This window comes from Platichthys flesus, chromosome 24, assembly GCF_949316205.1.
Source record: "Platichthys flesus chromosome 24, fPlaFle2.1, whole genome shotgun sequence".
Lineage (NCBI taxonomy): Eukaryota > Metazoa > Chordata > Actinopteri > Pleuronectiformes > Pleuronectidae > Platichthys > Platichthys flesus.
Genome location: NC_084968.1, coordinates 14705973 through 14723626, shown reverse-complemented (window position 1 = coordinate 14723626; position 17654 = coordinate 14705973). Strand labels below are relative to the sequence as shown.

The 17654-nt window shown below is 48.5% G+C and overlaps 1 protein-coding gene across 1 annotated transcript in view; it reads left to right on the top strand.

Moving 5' to 3' along the window:
• Positions 1-13136, top strand: part of arhgef40 (Rho guanine nucleotide exchange factor (GEF) 40) — a 29508-nt gene extending 16372 nt beyond the window's left edge. The window contains 12 exon segments of the mRNA XM_062384320.1: positions 205-396; positions 503-1024; positions 1104-1477; positions 1616-1865; positions 2188-2277; positions 4150-4356; positions 6091-6270; positions 6365-6545; positions 6784-6894; positions 8684-8793; positions 10184-10226; positions 10614-13136. Of these exon segments, the coding sequence (XP_062240304.1) occupies positions 205-396; positions 503-1024; positions 1104-1477; positions 1616-1865; positions 2188-2277; positions 4150-4356; positions 6091-6270; positions 6365-6545; positions 6784-6894; positions 8684-8793; positions 10184-10210 (2244 nt within the window). The 3' untranslated portion in view covers positions 10211-10226; positions 10614-13136.
• The last annotated feature ends 4518 nt before the right edge of the window (positions 13137-17654 follow it).

Here is a 17654-nt window from a genome sequence, read left to right as displayed (position 1 = left end):
GAGTGTTCGATAGCTGACGCCACGGAATCGTCTGCACGCGTGAACGGGAAACGTTGTAAACAGATGTGTGTTGAGGCCACAGTTGTGCGTTTGTGTGCAGGCTGATTTGGACGTTGTGTATTTCCGTCAGAATTATTCCAGTCATGTTTCCCCCGGAGGTTTTCCAGGCACAGGCCTCACAGTGGATCTGCTTGAATCCTCCAGGAGCTGCACAGCGAGACTCTGTCCGTCCTCAGCGTCCTGGAGAGCTGGTGCGAGCTGGACTGGGGGGGGCTGAGCAACGTCCAGATCCGACTTCCTCCTGTGAGGGAGAAGCTGAGGGACATGTCCCACTGTCTGTCTGACTGCTGGACCACCCTGGACAACACCCAGAGGCTGCTGTCCACGCTGACCGAGGTGAGGCAGCCTCGTCCCACGTCCTCGACACCTCACGAGACTTTAACGTTTTACTGGAGACGTACAAACACAGGGTGGTGACTCTGGTTCTCTCTGTCCTGTGCAGGCGACCCAGTGGTGTGATGCCGTCTCCTCCTCCTCCTCCTCCTCCTCCTCCTCTTCGTCCTCTATCACCTGCCCTCTGGCCTCCCTCCCTCCCATCCCCCCGTCACGTTTCCAGGACGCCCGCTCCCTGGCTCTGGAGCTCGGCGGGGGGGCGCTGCTGGACCTCTGGACCCAGACGGTGGAGCGCTACCAGAGGACGGTGGCTCAGGTCAAGCCGCGGTTCCTCCAGCCGGACAGGGGCCAGAACCCGGGCCAGGGGAAGCCCAAGACGCCCTCGGCCAGCAGCCTGTGGGACCTGATGGGCCCCGAGGGGGAGGGCGACTGGGGGCTGGGGGCCGGAGGCAGCGAGGGGGGGCTGCAGTCCTGGGGATCTCTGGCGTCGCTGTTCAGACCCCAGACCTGCTCCACCCTGAAGATCGGAGAGGAGAGAGGGAATAAGAAAGACGGAGCAGGGGGAGGAGCCGGGGGAGGAGCTGGAGGAGGGAAGTTCCTGCAGAATCTTCTGAATCCTGGAAAGAAGAGCGTGAGTTGTTTTTTATATATTGTGTTTCTATTCTTCTGTCATGTTGGTTTATTTCCATAAACAATCTGTCTCCGTTCAGCCCCCAGAGGCGCCGCTCCCCCCCAAACCCCCCAGGAAGCGCCACCCGAGCTTCGACCTCCAGGCGCTCCTCGCCCCCCGTCGGGGGACAGCCACCCCCAAACCCGCCGAGTCCCCGGTGAGCGGGACGAGCCGCAGCTCCCCCATGTCCTGGCTGGGGAGACGGGCGTTCGCCGACCCGGTCATCACCACCGGCATGGCTGCGGCTATACCTGGGTGGGGCGGGGGCGGGGCGGGAGGAGGCGTGTTGATCCGGGGGGTGGAGGTCAGCAGCAAGGAGGTGGTGGACTACACGGGGACGCCGCGGCAGCACGTCCTGCTGGGGAGGACGGAGAGGGAGACGGGGACAGACCGGACCGGCTCAACTCCCCAGAGGTGGGTTCTTCTTCCCTGTTTGTTGGAACCTGTGGGGGTGTGGTTCCGTGTGAGGAAACAAGAGTTCATGACCTTCAGGAAGTGATTCGTCCTCTTCATCAACTCTCTCTCTCTCCCTCCTCTTCCTCCCTCCCTCAGCAAGCTGTACCTGCTGTGGTGCCGGATGCTGAGTTCAGAGAGGCAGTACGTGGCCGTGCTGAAGGGCGTAGAAGAGACGTACCTCCCCCTGCTGGAGCTCTCCGACACGCCGGCCTCCATCAGGGGGAAGGCCAACGCCCTCTTCCCCAACTGGGCCGGCCTCAGCTCCTTCCACGCGCAGAACCTCCTCCCGGCCATGGAGGGCGCTCTCGTGCAGAGCTTGTTGCAACAGGACTGCTTCAGCAAATACGTGAGTGCAGGAATGTCGTGGGGGGGGGGGGGGCAAAGAAATAGAACAGAACGTAGACTGTTGATTAAGATGGACAACGTGACGTCTCGATCGCCCCCTGGTGGCTAGCTGCATTATAGCTCCTCCTCCGTGTTACCAGATGGGACAGGAAACAAACTAAAGAGTCTAAATACAAGTCAAATTAATGTTTCTGTCATTTTCTGTGACTTTCTTTCCTGTGACTGGAGATATTTTTATAGAATACAGAAGAAAACATACTTTTTTATTCTCTTACATATCAAACTCCTACTTACACTTTTCACTGTCTTCTCTTCCTACACAGCGGGAGCAGTTTCTTCAGTATTCTCACTACATCCGGACCAAACCAGAACTGGACTCTCCACTGGTCACACAGGCCGCGGACTTCTTCAAGGTGAGACTCGTCCTGTTGCTGACTCCACGTTCAATTTCCTTTCATTACGAGAACTCAACCGGTTTCAATGAATATTTCTTTTGTTGTGTTTTCCACAATCTTACCAGAGTTATATTGAAAGTCCCTCCGAGGTTTCTGTTGGAAAGAGAGTTGTATTAAATTAAAGCTCAAAGTTAAGCACACATAAGGACAAATAAATGAAATAGACTATGGATTTAACTAATCCATAGTCAAAATAGAAAACGTAACTTGCCAAATAGAAGAAATGTTAGAATGTGGATGGAAAAATGATAAAACTGATTGTTGTAATGAACCTGATTCAACATTTCCTGGACTCAACTCATTCCAGTCATGATTTCAATGAGAGAAAAGCTGCTGCACATTCCTGAATCCATGCATAGAAGATATTAATAAATAATAAGAGCATCAGGGTCAAACATTTTCTATTTGGGAATTTTCCTTTTTTCTGAAATATCTGTTCAACCCCAGTGTGAGATCATCATGAGTAAAAAAAAGCACAAACCAATTAAAGTTGCTTTATTCACCAGTGGCAGCAATTAAAACACGAGCTGTATACAGTTAAGCTAATTACATGTTTAATGTACATGAGAAAAGCCAATTAAAGGCGGATTATCCATAAAGTAATTTGAGCTCGTGGAAAAAACAATTAACGACATCGACACGTTGTGAGATTTCTAACTCGACTTTGAAAGCAGCAACCACAGAGCTGAAGACCTGCGGTTCTAGTGAGTCACCACCAGGAGGCAGTGTGAGCCGGTCCTGCAGCTGGAACACATTGTGTGTTAAGTGGATGCTTTATGGTGATTGTGATGGTGATGGATGTGAGCCCGGTGCTCAGGTTAGAGGATGATGGTGATCACACCCTGATTGTTACGACAGCTGAGGGACGACGTGACACGGGTCAACATCTGGGACATCAAGATTCTGTTCATCACGACTAAAACTGAAATCATACAGATGATACTGAAGCAGCTCCTCACATAATTCGATTTAAAAAACTGTAATATTTCAAACTATTTTAACATAGAATCTGAGCCAAGTATTTCTGAAGACTAGTTAAGACCAATATGAGCTGTACTTTCAAAGTGTATTAAGTTATTGGACATTGTGATGGAAATCTGGAAACACTAGACGCTGGAACATCAAATTGATCTTCATGTATTTTATCAGGAGCTTTCTCAGGATGAACACAGAGAGTCCCAGGGATCTCAGAAGGATCGTATACAGGAGACCTGAGGCTGATGGTCTGAGCCAGTTCAGACTGGTTCTGTAGGCGCAGTTTGACACAGGAATAAATGATTTGCATACGTTTCCATTGGGTTCTTGGAAAGTCAATAAGTAATAGAGGTCAAACAGGTAGAGAGAAAGGTCAAACAGGTCTCAGGTCCCAAACACTTCAGGTCATTAGACAGGTCGTCAGAAAGTTACTCTTCAACTACAGAATAGGTTTGAACCACACTTAGTTATTTTCCACTACAACGTGTTCACCAGCAGTTTAGTTATAAATGAACTTTACATCGTCCGAACTCGGCTCTGAAAGACGAGACGCTGGTTTCCAGTAGAAAGTTTCTGGTTTTCATCATTTTAAAGTTTTCCTCCTTCAGAGTAAATGTTCATCTTACACATGAAGATGTACATTAATATCAATAGTTATTGATTTGAATCAGGTTTGAAACAACTGTTGTGTTTGAAACTGTAAAGTCTCAACCTTTACTTATGTAAAGTTCTTTAAGATATTACACGTTATGATTATTGAATTACTTAAGTTATATAGTGTCTTCTTGGCCTGTGGTGAATCAGTGAAAGTCGGCCACGTCTGACCTTCTCCTCCCCCCCCCCCCCCCCCCACAGTCCAAACTCCCTGCTGCCTCCCCCCTCTCCCCCCTCTCCTTCCCCCACTGCCTGCAGGCCCCCACCCAGAGGCTGGAGCAGTACTGCGAGGCCCTGGAGGAGCTGGGAGGGATCAACGCCGCCTCCGACTCCGCCCTCCCCATCCTCAGACACGCCCAGCAGCACGGCGAGGACCTCAGGGCCAGTGACCTCATCGTCGGATGTCCGGTGAGAACGCTCGTCCCAGTTTACCAGTGTGAATCAAGTCCCAGTTTCTGTCCTCGGGGGGGCGAGGAGCTAAATCCTGTTGATGAGGTCGGGCCGGAGGAGGAGATGGAATCATTAGCACGTTTATTCCCTTCATCTCAAGCTCGTTGTTTACAGTTTGACGCTTTGAAGAAGAGAATCCAATGGTTTTTAATTCTGGATCATATTCTCTTTATCTCCCAGTTGGTCGACCACTGGACGATAACGTGAGGTTCACTCGTCACATCACAACACGGACGAGTTCTCTAAGTCTGCTGTCAATCATGAGGTTTCAAAATCAAATAAATAATTTAAATCAATATTACTAAATCATGAACAAACAGCAGTGTGATGGCTAAAACTTAAAATTACAAAAAAACATCATTGGGAAGAAAATGTACTTGACATTACTGCAGCCAGCCACCAGGGGGTGCTCAGAAGGTTTTGGCTTTACCTTATCTACTTATCTTCAATTCAATTCTTTATCAGCACATTGATTAAGTTGATTAGAATCCGTCAAAGACAAGATGGAAACACACACACACACTCAGTTCATTCATAGAGTAAGAAACACATCAATAAAGTCTGAGTCCTTATTAATAAATAAAAGAAACGTTAAAATAAATAAAGCCTCTTGGTCTTTATGAGACGTTTCACTGCTGGGTGGTTTCTACCCAGTACACGTTTCCAGTATGAAGTTGTGTTTCCCTCTGTGGACACACTGGTTCCAGGAGATGATAGAAAGAGGAGGAATGAACCGGTCTGCTGTGGACGTGGATTTCAGAAAACAGCTTTGGAGTTTATCGGTGTGTACTGTGCCCCCCCCCCCCCCCCCCCCCGACACAGTAGTGTGGTTCAGAGCTGGTTGTGACAAATGTCGGACTCTCTCCCTCACAGCGGCACAAACGCTCCCATTGAGCTACTTCACTTCACCCCGCTGCTGCAGTAAAATGCCTGTGAAGTGCAGGTGTGTGTGTGTCTGTGTGTGTGTAGGTGTGCATGTGGGTGTTCAGAATGTGCATGAAGCATCACTTGTATCGTGACCCTCACTTCTCTACAGATTTAACTTCTGTGTCACCGGTTGTTTCCCCTTTTCATTGTATTGTGCGAGCGATCGTGAGCCAGTTTGTCGTCGTGTTTTGCTGGTTGTGTGTCTTTGTGCGTCTCCTGCGTGGGTCTTTTAAGGAGCGTTACGTAACGTTTGACTTTCATCAACCTCTCCCTGCCTCTGGTCGGAGCCTCAGCTCTGTAATTGCTACGAACAATAAAGTCACATTTCTAGAAAAGGCGTGAGTCAGGCGGCCAATCAGAGAAGAGATCCAACAGACAGACGAGGGAGCGAGTCACAACGCTACACAACGTCGCAACAATCCTCCTTTGTCGTGACTCTGTGCTGGAATTGAGAACATCGTTTTTCAGACTTTGGAACTGAAACGTCTTCAAACTGCCTGATATGACAGAAACCATGTTTTCTTGGTCCATGTCCCATCCACTGACGTGGAGGAGGCGGGGTTTATCACCCCCACTGCAGCCAATCACTTCAACTGCCAATGAAAAACAGGATTTTACTTAAACGGCCTCTTAGGAAATGAAATACAGATGAGGACCCGGGGCCTCGGCCTCAGGACAAGACGCCTGCGTCCTAACATGTGTCTGTGTGTGTGTGTGTGTGTGTGTGTGTGTGTGTGTGTGTGTGTGTGTGTTGTGTGATGTCAGACCCCCGTGGCGGAGCGTGGCGAGCTGGTGCGGCAGGGCGAGCTGATGGTGTGTGGCGGAGGTCGGAGGAAGAGGGCGGGGGCGAGGAACGTCTTCCTCTACCAGCACGTGGTCATCTTCACCAAGCAGAGGAGCCCCGCGCCCGGACGCACGGCCTACAGCTACAAGCACAGCATCAAGGTACACACACACACACACACACACACACACACACACACTATCTCTGATCTCGTCACCTCGACTTCACGTGTCCCCCCCCCCCCCCCCCCCGCAGACGGGTGAGATGGGTCTGACCCAGCGAGTGGGCGACGACGGGCTGAAGTTTGAAGTTTGGGTTCGTCAGGCTCCTCGAACCCGGGACTGCGTCACGCTGCAGGCCCAGGACCGGGAGGGCCGGAAGGCGTGGACTCACGACATCGCACAACTGCTGTGGACTCACGCCATCAGCAACACAGGTAGAGTGGGTGCGACCTCTGACCTCTGACCTCTGACACCTCAGCACTAGGACTCGCTGCATGGCGTTCCAGATGAAGTAGAACAGATTTTTCTTAACTTGACTTAGCTCGACTCTTCCTGAGGCTAACTCACCCTGATGTGTTTGAGGTGCATTCTGGGTAACGTAGTCGGCAGGAAGCTGGAGCACTTGGTTTGTGTAAAGAAACCGAATGTGTCCTCCCTGTGTCCCCGTCCCAGAGCTGTGCCTGAAGGAGTCCCTGTGCATGGGCATCTCCAGTAAACTGCTGCTGGACGCCTCTGGAACCCCCGGCTCAGAGCTGGACTCCATCTACAGCCTCAACGACAGAGGTGAGCACCACACTACGCACATCTGGAGCATCTGGACCAGTGCTCAGCACGGGGGGGTGGGGGGGGGGACTCAGGTCCGAGAAGCACCGGAGAATTGATCTCAAAGCTTAGATGTAATCTGAGGATCATTAACAGGACCCGTAATCTTATAGCCAGTGTCGTTATGTTGGGAAAAGATAAATTACTAACAAGAGAAGACCCCCCCCCCCCCCACCCCAACCCCGCACCCCCCCACCTTGCCTGGATGATCTCCTGCTGTGTTCTTCAGATGTGAAAGACAAACTCCAATGAATGACCAATTTCCAAGCTATGTGATGTATGAATATACAAAAATATACATATTTATATATATATATATGTATAAAATATTAAATATTTCAATCCTACTTCCCCCCCCCACACACACACACACTATGAATTTTTGATATTTGTCTCACACTTTGAAAGTTGTGAAGCTCTGTGACGTGCCTGCAGAGAATATGAGGCCCGACTATAGAAACACATTCTACTGCAGCTGTGATCTCTCTCTCTCTTCTCTCTCTCTCTCTCTCTCTCTCTCTCTCTCTCTCTCTCTCTCTCTCTCTGCGTCTCTGAGAAAACGACTGTGTCTCTGTTTCTATACGAAGTTCATCAATGAAACATGAGAAAAGCTGCTTTGATGGTTATTGCAGATTTATCTGCTGCTTTTCTTATTCCTGAGTCGATATGAAGGCAGTTGACATTCTGTACCTAAGATGTGTTTTATACACAATAATTATATAGTTATATATAGTGATTTCTTTTTTATTTAAGTCCATTGTTAATGTAAATAAAAAATCTGAAATAAGAATTAATATAAAAGACTTTTAGCACGGAGATTCAGGTATTTTCTTGGTAATCACAGAAGATCTCAGCTTTTTAAACCTTCTCAGGAACATCGGTTATTGTTTTATTTTGAAGGAGGAACATGAACCTGAACTTGAGTAAGAGAAATCTAAATGAGACTTGATATTACCAGCAGGTTTAGTTCTCTCCCATCCACACATAGAATCAGAAACAGGTTCACAACACAGACGATATTCTGACAGAAGAATAAAACAACCGGAGCATCAGAGGCCGGAAGAAGAACCTGATCCTCGTCACTGAGGAACTCTACGTCAGGGTTCCTCTTTGAGTCCAGAGCCGGTCGCAGGGTTCAAACATGACAAATTAAAACCGATTCCCCTCCACCCATCCTCCACCCATCCTCCACCCATCCTCCGTCCAGTCTCCGCCCAGCCTCCGTCCGGCCGCAGTGGCCCCGGAGCCGAATCCAGTCCCCACTCACCCAGCGGTGTAATGCTCGTTCTGCCCACCAGGGGTCTCATTGAGTGCAGCGGCTCAGGATTTCAATGCATGAACTGTCCTCTGGGACACAGTGTTAGAAATTCATTGAACAGGATGAGAAATCTGCCTCCTCACTCCGACTCCCCTCTTTGTCTCTCCCTGTACCACCTCCATTTTTAATTTCAACAGAACATTGTGGCACAGGGGTTTTTACATTATACTGCACACAAACACGCACACACAAACACACACAGGCACACACGCGATGCAAATGGGAATCGAACCATGCATGCAAATTGGGCCAGTAAGCAGGATGGTGTCATTATATTAATGTGTTGCTGCTGCAGCACCTGAAGCAAAAAGAGACAAATATACATTTTGAGTGTGTGTGTGTCTGTTAACTCTCTCGCTCTCTCACACACATCCTCCCTCTATCCCTCTCTCCCTCTCTCGCCCTCCCTCCCTCACTCTCTCCCTCCCTCAGTCCACAGTAGCTGCTCCGACTCCTCCTCCGTGGGCAGTCAGAAGGAGGGGGGATCCCCGGCGTCTGGGAGGGACCCCAGGAGAAGCTCTGGCTCAACAAGTTACTCACAGGTGGGCTTTAAAACACGCCTGAGTGATTCCTTAGGGACCGGAAACATTTTCTATTTGGAGAAAACACTCGACACGACGTTGTGTTTGATTCAAATCTGAAACGTGCGGAGGGTAAAACCAGGAGAGAGGAACTCTGGGGCCCAGAAGGCGCCTGATAGGACTTTGTGAGGGAGTCCTCAGGATGCAGGGCTCTGAGGCTGCTGCAGCGAATATTACCAATGATTCTATTTAATTACAACAATATGTTCATAATCAGCTTTTATGTATTTTGGCTAAAGACAGAGATTTTTAAAGAGAAGCTCAGAGGCTCTGGAACGTCCTGTCCTGGTTCTTCCTCTGAATCAAAGCTAAAACATTCTTTCATCTTACCACAGTCCTGATTCTACAGAAATCTATTTTTATTAATGTGACGAGTGGTCATGCTGAAATTCTCTGGTACAGCTATTAGTATTCATATTCTTTTATTTATTCTTTTATGACTGAGTTCGTTTTTGAAGCTCTTATATTTCTTTATGCAGCTTTTTCTCGACAGTACAGAAACAACCACTTTCCCAGCCGGACTCCAGCCGGAGACGTTGTAATCACATGGTCACTGACCCCAGATGCCTGAAATATTTCATTTTCTAATCAGCAGTAATTTGCCTGATCTCCGGCATGATTTCTTTTTTTAGGAACGGATTAAGTTTTCAGCACAATCATTTGTTTGTCTTTTCCTGTGAGTTATATGTTTGAGCAAAATAGAAAAGAATCCTTAATATGACGACTTAAAGATCTTATAACGGTCCTTTAATAAAATGTCTATAAACAGCTGGACCTATAAACATTAAACAAAATGTCTATAACAAAATTAAAACCCAGAGAAATCTGACGTTTTACTTTGTTAAAACCCAAACAACGCACGATGAAGCAAACACACAACGCTAGCCGTTTTTTTCCTCCCACATTTTGTATTGTTAACTCTTAATGAAGCACAATTATTCCCATTTGCTGTGTAACGTGAATAAAACTTTAATTCGTAAAGTAAAGACAGAAAGCATCTTCTTAGCTGTAAGTAAACAGAACTACCTGACTAGCATCGCCATGATAGAGTCAAAATGAATTTATTCTGTCTACACAAACACAGACACACACACAGACACACACACACAGACACAGACACACAGACACACATTCTGTGAATCTCCTTATCTAGCAAACAGAATTTGACAGATTGGCAAACAGACTTTGCTCGCAGCAGATTGACAGACAGACGGACACACGCAGCCCAAACAGAGGAGGGCAAACACACACACAGAGATATGCACATAGTCAACAACAGGGGGGGGGGGGGGGGGGGGTGCACACTTTAGTGCAGATTATACAATGTGACGGTTTCTCTTGTCCTCCTCAGAGTCACTCTCCCTCCACGGCCGTGTAACTGCATCGCAACACGAGTAAGTTCCTCTTATCGTTTCCCCCGTGGACGCTAAATAAAGATGGACGACTGCTCCTTGGCCCCCTGGTGGCTGGCAGGAGCGTAGGTCATGAATTCGGCCTCCTCCATGTTAGTAGATGGAGTACACGTCAAATACACGTTTCTCAGTTATATGATGCTTTAAATCCCTGTGAAGCTTTATGATTGACAGCTTCACCTCTGCTGTCCTGACTCATAACTCCAAACGGTTTTGGGAAACTGCAGCTTAAGGACACTGAGACTTGTCGTCCATCTCATTTACATCTGAAGCTAATGTTGACCTCCTCCCATAGTTCACTTTGCAGGATGTTAATATTTTCTTTTCTTTTGCTTCCTCCTTCTCCTCCCGTAACTTATTCCCGATCAGAAACTGGACCCCGGACCTTCTGAAGACCTGGTCCTCTCAGCTCCACCGGTGGCCGAGCCGAGCTGGACTTCAGGCAGCGAGGAGACTCTGGTTGAACTTCTCCCACCGGCTCGCTCTCCTTCCCCTTCGCCCCCGAGAACAAATCAAATGCCAGCAGATTATCTGGAGCAGCGCTGCACCGCTTCCCCCCCCGTTTTAACCCCCCCGCCACCTCCGATATGAAAGAGAACCAACAGAGAGCTGAACTCCCCCCCCCACCCAAAAGAGGGATCAAACTGCCCCTGTTTAGAGCATGACGAGCACCAGCAGGGCTCTCTGCACTCCGCCATTTTGGATCTGCCAGTCTCAGTTGCTGGCAGAGTCATTGACACCGAAGGCACTTCAGCCACACAGTGCTGCCATTGTCTGTCCCGCGGCTTCCCACTAGGCCAAACCACTTGGTCTGAACCACTGACTGCCGGCCTGGCTCGCTGGACGCATCACATGCTCCGGCCTCTGATAATAAACAGGAAGTAAGATGCCAGGGCGTAAATCCAGCGTACGATTTAGATTTAGAATGTGTCATGGACTTTGACTCACAACGCTCAGTGGACGACTCCACACTTCTTCTCTCCTGCCTGTGTGGAAAAGGAAGAAATGCTAGGTGTGATTGCATCTATGTAAATGAGGCAGGGGTGGTGTGAGTGTGCACACACACACAAACACACACACAAACACACACACCGATAGAGACGCACAGTGTCTCTCAACACATGCAGTCATTCTTATTGTTGTCGGACAGTGGAGCACTGTTCACATGCTCACACACACTCACTGTGGCCATTTTAGAGGCTGGTACAAAACGACAGGCAGGGTTCCTCTCAGCTTCGCCTGGATGATGAACATCTACCCCATCGTTATAAAGTCTGATCCTGGGTCTGTCTCAGCTCATGTTTTAGTTTTATTAACAAGGATCTACAGGAAAATCTGTATTTAGTCTTCTTCAAAGTGTAACTTGAATAATGTTCTTGTGTCTGACGTGACTTTAACGTACCGTCTTATATACGATGCCATATCCTATATGCCAAAGGTTTAACATGGGTGACTGTGCAATGTGGATTTGTGAACACAGAGTGTTGGGATCGCTCTCAGATTGAAGGTGGGTCCGTTGCCACGTTCTGGTTTTACTGGTTTCGTCCTTGCCACGAAAAAACATGAACCGATTGTTCTTTTAAAAATAAGGAATTTGATCGATCTGACCTGGAGACGTTTGGTTTCTGGTTCTCGGTTTGATTCTGGAGTTGTGACGCCTCAGCTACGTTTTAAATCAATAGTTTGCACTTTCTTGAGTGAGATTATGATATCACATGACTGCATGAATATGGAATTAAGTTAGCGTAGCTTAGCACTAAGACTGGAAGCAGAGGGAAACGTTTACTTATATCACAAAATTTACGATTTAACTCATTCTATGATTAGCTTAGCCAAAAGTATCTGAAGTTATCTTAGCCTTTGCTTAAACAAGATAAAACACATTTGCTCACTTGCTAGCTGGTTCACTTCTTGTGCTAAGCTAAGCTAACTCTTGGCTGTAGCTTTAGACAGAGCTAGCCTCCTCTTGTTTTGCTTTAGCTTCGAGCTAGCTTCCTTTTTACCCCGCTTCAACTTGATGTGCTAAGCTAACTTTGATCTTAAGCTTGACTTTGATGAGAGAAACTGGACAGTGATGATCAAGCTTTTAATTCTGTTAAGCTAATAAGCACATTTCAAGATAAAATATGGAGCCATTGCTTTCGGATACAGAGTTTTAAAACGAATGGAACAAATGATAAAAATAACGACTAAAACTCTGCTCCTCTGCCAGGATCCATTTATAGAAATACATGTTCTACTCAAAATTCCAATACACACATCAGAACTGAATACAAACAAAACAATCAACAACATATCTGAAATCAGTTTCAACATTTCAACGACGTAGTTCATGTTTTACGACGGCAAGGACGGGCTCGGTAAAGACCAATCAACATCCACTCGCTGGTTTGATTCTACGTGTGTACTGAACAACACCACGCTTCAGGTACAAGCTGAAACCACCAGGTGGCGTAAGTCGAGTCTGCAGACGACCTCAGCTCTTTGTCACCGTTATCAGATTTAGCACGTTTCATATCTGCATCCAAATTCAGAAATTGCAAATGGCCATCGAGCCGTTTCTGAATCAATATGTAATTTGTTGGCTCGGAGAAACCCCGTGTGCTTCGTAGCCTTTAGCTGTTTGGTACATTGCGTTATATCGGAGCAGAGTAATGAGCACCATCTTTCATTCTTACTGCAGTATAGATTGTCATATGCAGACCCCCTCACTTCTATATGCCACAGCAAGGCAGTATTATTAATGTATAGAAACTTTCTCTTTTTCTACGACACACCCGGCCTGATGTTTACATTTTTTGGAAGGAATGTTTGAAATGCATGTTTTGCTTATACTTGATAATTGTACTGTTTTTTTTTTTGGTGATGAATTAAAACTGGAAGGAAGTTCAGAACGTCTCCGAGGAGATTCAAGGAGGTGCAAGGGGTTAAAGGTCGCGCTCCCAACTTGTAGCAGGTCTGACCTTCTGAAACCTCGCGGCCTGGAGCTCGCCGACATCGAGCGGGGGGGTCTCTGCCGCTTCCTGCGGGCCTCACAAAAGCTGAATGATTAGATAACTACAGTGCAGCGCCATATCAAATAGTTCCAGGGATCAAATTCTCTAGAGCAGGGGAGGGCGGCTCCACCGAGTGTGTGTGTGTCCATCTGTGCATGTGAGGGCCATGGAGAGAGGAATGAGAGATAAAGGGTGGGCAAAGAGGGGGGGGGGGGGGGCAACAGGAAGGGGCAGAGCTGAGCGAGGGAGCGAGGGAGCGAGGGAGGAGAAGGGCAGGAGACAGTAGGTGGGAATGATGGGAAATGAGTGAGGGCGAAGGGGCAGACAGACAGAGAGGCACAGTCAAGGGGCGAGCGAGAGAGAAGAGAGGGAATAAGAATGGAGAGGGGGGCTTATAGAAAGAGAGGGAGACACAAAGTAGACTTAGAACTTTTTTTTTTTTTCTCTAACGGGGAGAGAACTAAGAGAGGGCCGAGCGAGCTGCAGAGTGGATGCAGGAGACAGAGAGAGAGAGAGAGAGAGAGAGAGCGGGGTAAAGGGGGGATGTTGACAAAGCAGCGAGACGGAGGGCGAACAAAGAGAACGTGGAGAGAATGAGTCGGGGGAAACATCAAAGGGATTTTTCAGGCCTGGTTACCGGGACAACAGACATTTGCATGCGATTAGCTTTTTACATCATATTAAGAAGGGTTAGGGTGGGGGGGGGGGGGGGGGGGGGGGGGCGAGGGGGGGTGGGGGGGAGCTATAGATCATACACACACACACACACTGTATGAGATAGAAAAAGGGAGAGAAAGAAAGAAAGAGGGACGTTGGTCATCTCACGCGGATAAACTGACTTACAGGCAGCCAGCCAAGCACTGCCTTTGTGAGAGAGAGAGCGTGTTGGGGCGAGATACAGTAATGTGCCGCCGCAGACATTTTGGTGAAGGAGGTCAGAGGAGGCGTGATCCCCCCCCCCCCCCCCCCCCCTCCTCCCTTCAATACAAGTTTCACCACAACGATTCAAACTCCACACAGACGCACAAACGTAGGGTTCTCAACGTATCTTTCACACTTTGTTTTTAAAACCCACATTCTAACACAACGTGACAATCCACTAGACGCACAACGGATTGTTAGCGTCAGCGTGTAGAATTCCAACAGGGTGCGTTCATGTGCGCCGTCTAGACGCAGGTGTGTGCAGTAGAAATATGAATACATAAGGATCATCGCACATTTGTTCCCCAACATGGATTCTCATAAACAGCTCGTTGTTTGCACACATGCATCAGAGAGAACGCACAACTCACACACACAACCTGCCCTGCAATCACAGGAGCCATTAAACATGTTTCTGTGGGCTCACACCCTCCGGCGGCTTCTACACATGTAATATCATCCTGCCATATCTCTCCTCCACCTCCCTCCTCCCTCCTTCCTTCCTTCCTTCCTTCCTTCCTTCCTTCCTTCCTTCCTTCCTTCCTCCCCTCTCCCCCTTGCCCTGTCTCTCCATCAATCCACGTCCCCCTCCCCTCCTCTCGCCCTCCCTTCTTATCCATCCATCTTCCTCCCTCCCTCTTAATCTCCACTTCTCCCTCCTTATATCTCTCCTCCCCCTTTTTTCCCCTCTTTCATTCCCTCCTTCTTTTTTTCTGTCTCTCTGGCCTCCTCTCTCTCTCTCTCTCTCTCTGTGTGTGTGTGTGTGTGTGTGTGTGTGTGTGTGTGTGTGTGTGTGTGATGCTTCAGTGCCCTCAGTCAGTATTGTGGCTGCATTGTGCCAGTAGGCGTCGCCTCGACAGCCGTTGTCACGGCAGCATTGTGATGGGGGTGTGAGTGGTGGTGGTGGTGGTGGTGGGGGGGGGGTGACGGTGTGCGTGTGTGTGTCTGTGTGTGTGTGTGTGTGTCAAGGGGTGGGAGTGTATTACAGTATCAATACCCTGACACTGCGACAAAAAGGACAGCAGTCGTAGCCACATATCACTCCACCTCTGCACTCCTCCTCCTCCTCCTCCTCCTCCTCCACCTCCTCCTCCTCCTCCTCATTCTCCTCCTCCTCCTCTTCCTCCTCCTCCGTCGTCTCCGTCCTCCCTCCATCCTCCCTCCACCCAAATCAATTCCTCCCTCCCTCCTCTCAATTGATTTCCCACCATATCTCACTGAATATGTGCATATTGATCCTCCCTCCTCCTCCTCCCTCCTCCTCCTCCCTCCTCCTCCTCTTCACCTCAGCCTCATCCCTCACTCCATTCTCTCTTTCCCCCTTCTCTTGTTTTTACTCAAACATCTATCAGATTTCATCCCCTCCATCTACGCCCTCCCCTCCACCCTCACCCCTTATCTCACTTCATCTCTCCCTCCCTCTCTGTCTGTCTTGCACACACACACACTCACACACACACTCACAGACACACACACTCACACACACTCACACACACTCACACACTCACACTTCCCCTCATCTTTCATTTCATCTCCCCTATTCTTTCCCCCTCTCTGAACCATCTCTTCTGCCCCCCTCACTTCTCTCTCCATCACACCTCCCTCCTTGTCTCCCTCCCTCACGGCTGTTTTTTTTTTGTTTTTTTGTGTTTTGTGTGTGTGTGTGTGTGTATGTGTGTGTGTGTGTGTGTTTGTGTGTGTGTGTTTGTGTGTGTGTGTGTGTGTGTGTGTGTGTGTCTCTGTCTCACTCACTCTCTGCATATTAATTGGTGCATTTCTGCTGCGGCGGAGAAAACAATCAAAGCGTCAGGGGCGGGTGATGATGCCACTGTGGCAGCCGCAAACACGTACACATATGTACCGTGAGCATACACACAAACACAAACAGACAGAGAGAAAGAGACACACACAAGGCCCCTACACACACACACACACACACACACACAATCGGAGTACAGTTGCAGACAGAGCATTCATACATATATGCACTCGTATACACACACATAAGCTGCTGACACGCAAAATGTGCAAACACACACACTCAGACACACACATTGATTTACTATGTAGACAAGCATGCACTGCACATACGCCACAGACTTAGTCAGTCACTCTCAGACACACAATAGCAGGCTTACAATGGCTGATCCAGGAGATATGTTCTGCGTCAGCAAAGACATTTGAATTTCCCAGCCAACGTTTACCTTCACACAGAGTGCGAGCACATCACATCACAATGTTCAAACCGAAGCGTTCAGGGAGAAATGTTCCAGCTTTCAATTAACTCACACTTCTCTGTGTGGGTCGGGAGAAAGCGAACGCACAAAGCGAGAGGTCGCATCTCAACACTGTTTGGACTGAAGCTTTATTGCAGGAGAATCAAATCAAAGCGTTTACAAGCGAGAGAAGGAGGTAAACAAAATGTAAAGGTGAACGTTTTTACATTCCTCCCAGAAGCCACCATTCAACTGGCTTTGTGTTGTTGTGTTACGCTCGCCTCACTCTGCAGCTCCCTGTGATGGAGGCTGAGAGGTGATGGAGGAGGCGCGTGGGCTCCTCCACTCCACTCGTACCGTGGACGCTCCGCTCTCGCCTTGTGGTCGTTTGCCCTCGTGCCCGATGCTCGCTCATGAAGTGCAGAGCGACCGGCAGGAGAAACCGAGTCTGTGTGGAGCTCAGCACTTTGAAACGCTGAGCGATGGAGCAGATACGGCCGATGGCAAAAGGTCTAATCAGGAGATCAGTGTATGTGCTTCTGTTGAGATAACAGGAGACACAGCGACTGGCAGGGAGAGTGAGTGTAGCTGCGTGGGTCTGGAATCAAGAGCATTCATATCAAGATTGTGGATATTCAGCCAGATTCCCTTTTGAATCAGATATAATGTTGGAGGGTAAGACGCACAGTTGTGTGTAGGAAACGAGTCTGTGGATCCTTGCAGCCGGTGAAGGAAACAGACTCTTAAAGCTCGACCCTCTGTGCTCGTCTGTTCTGCAGCGTCATGACTCGAGGTCCGATGTGCAGAGCTGAGCGGCTCAGAGCAGCTGCTGAGAGAAGAACTGCACGAGCTTCTAAACTGCATTCACCAGTAGGTTCTATATGAAGCCCACAGGAGAGTCCATCACAGCCAGAAGGTTCTGAGTTCCAATCCCAAGGTCTCTCTGTGTGGAGTTTGCATGTTGTGTCCAGGTTTTCCTTGTGACTCCGGCTTCATCTCACAAACACCTGCAGCTGAGCTGGAGACCAAAGTGCTGGATGGCTTCAGCTGCCCTCAGAGGATCAGCAGCACAGGAGGATGAATCCACTGACTCCTCCTCGCTCAGTCTGGGTTTCACAGCCCAAAAGACCGGTTTCATTTATTGTCAGTACATTTGTAAAGATGTACAAGCCGAGTGTAAGATAATCACCTGCTGACGAGGGGAAGTCTCACTTTCAATCAGAAGCACAGGTCTTTAACACGTTTCCCTGCTTAGCTCTAACACCTTATATCTCCTA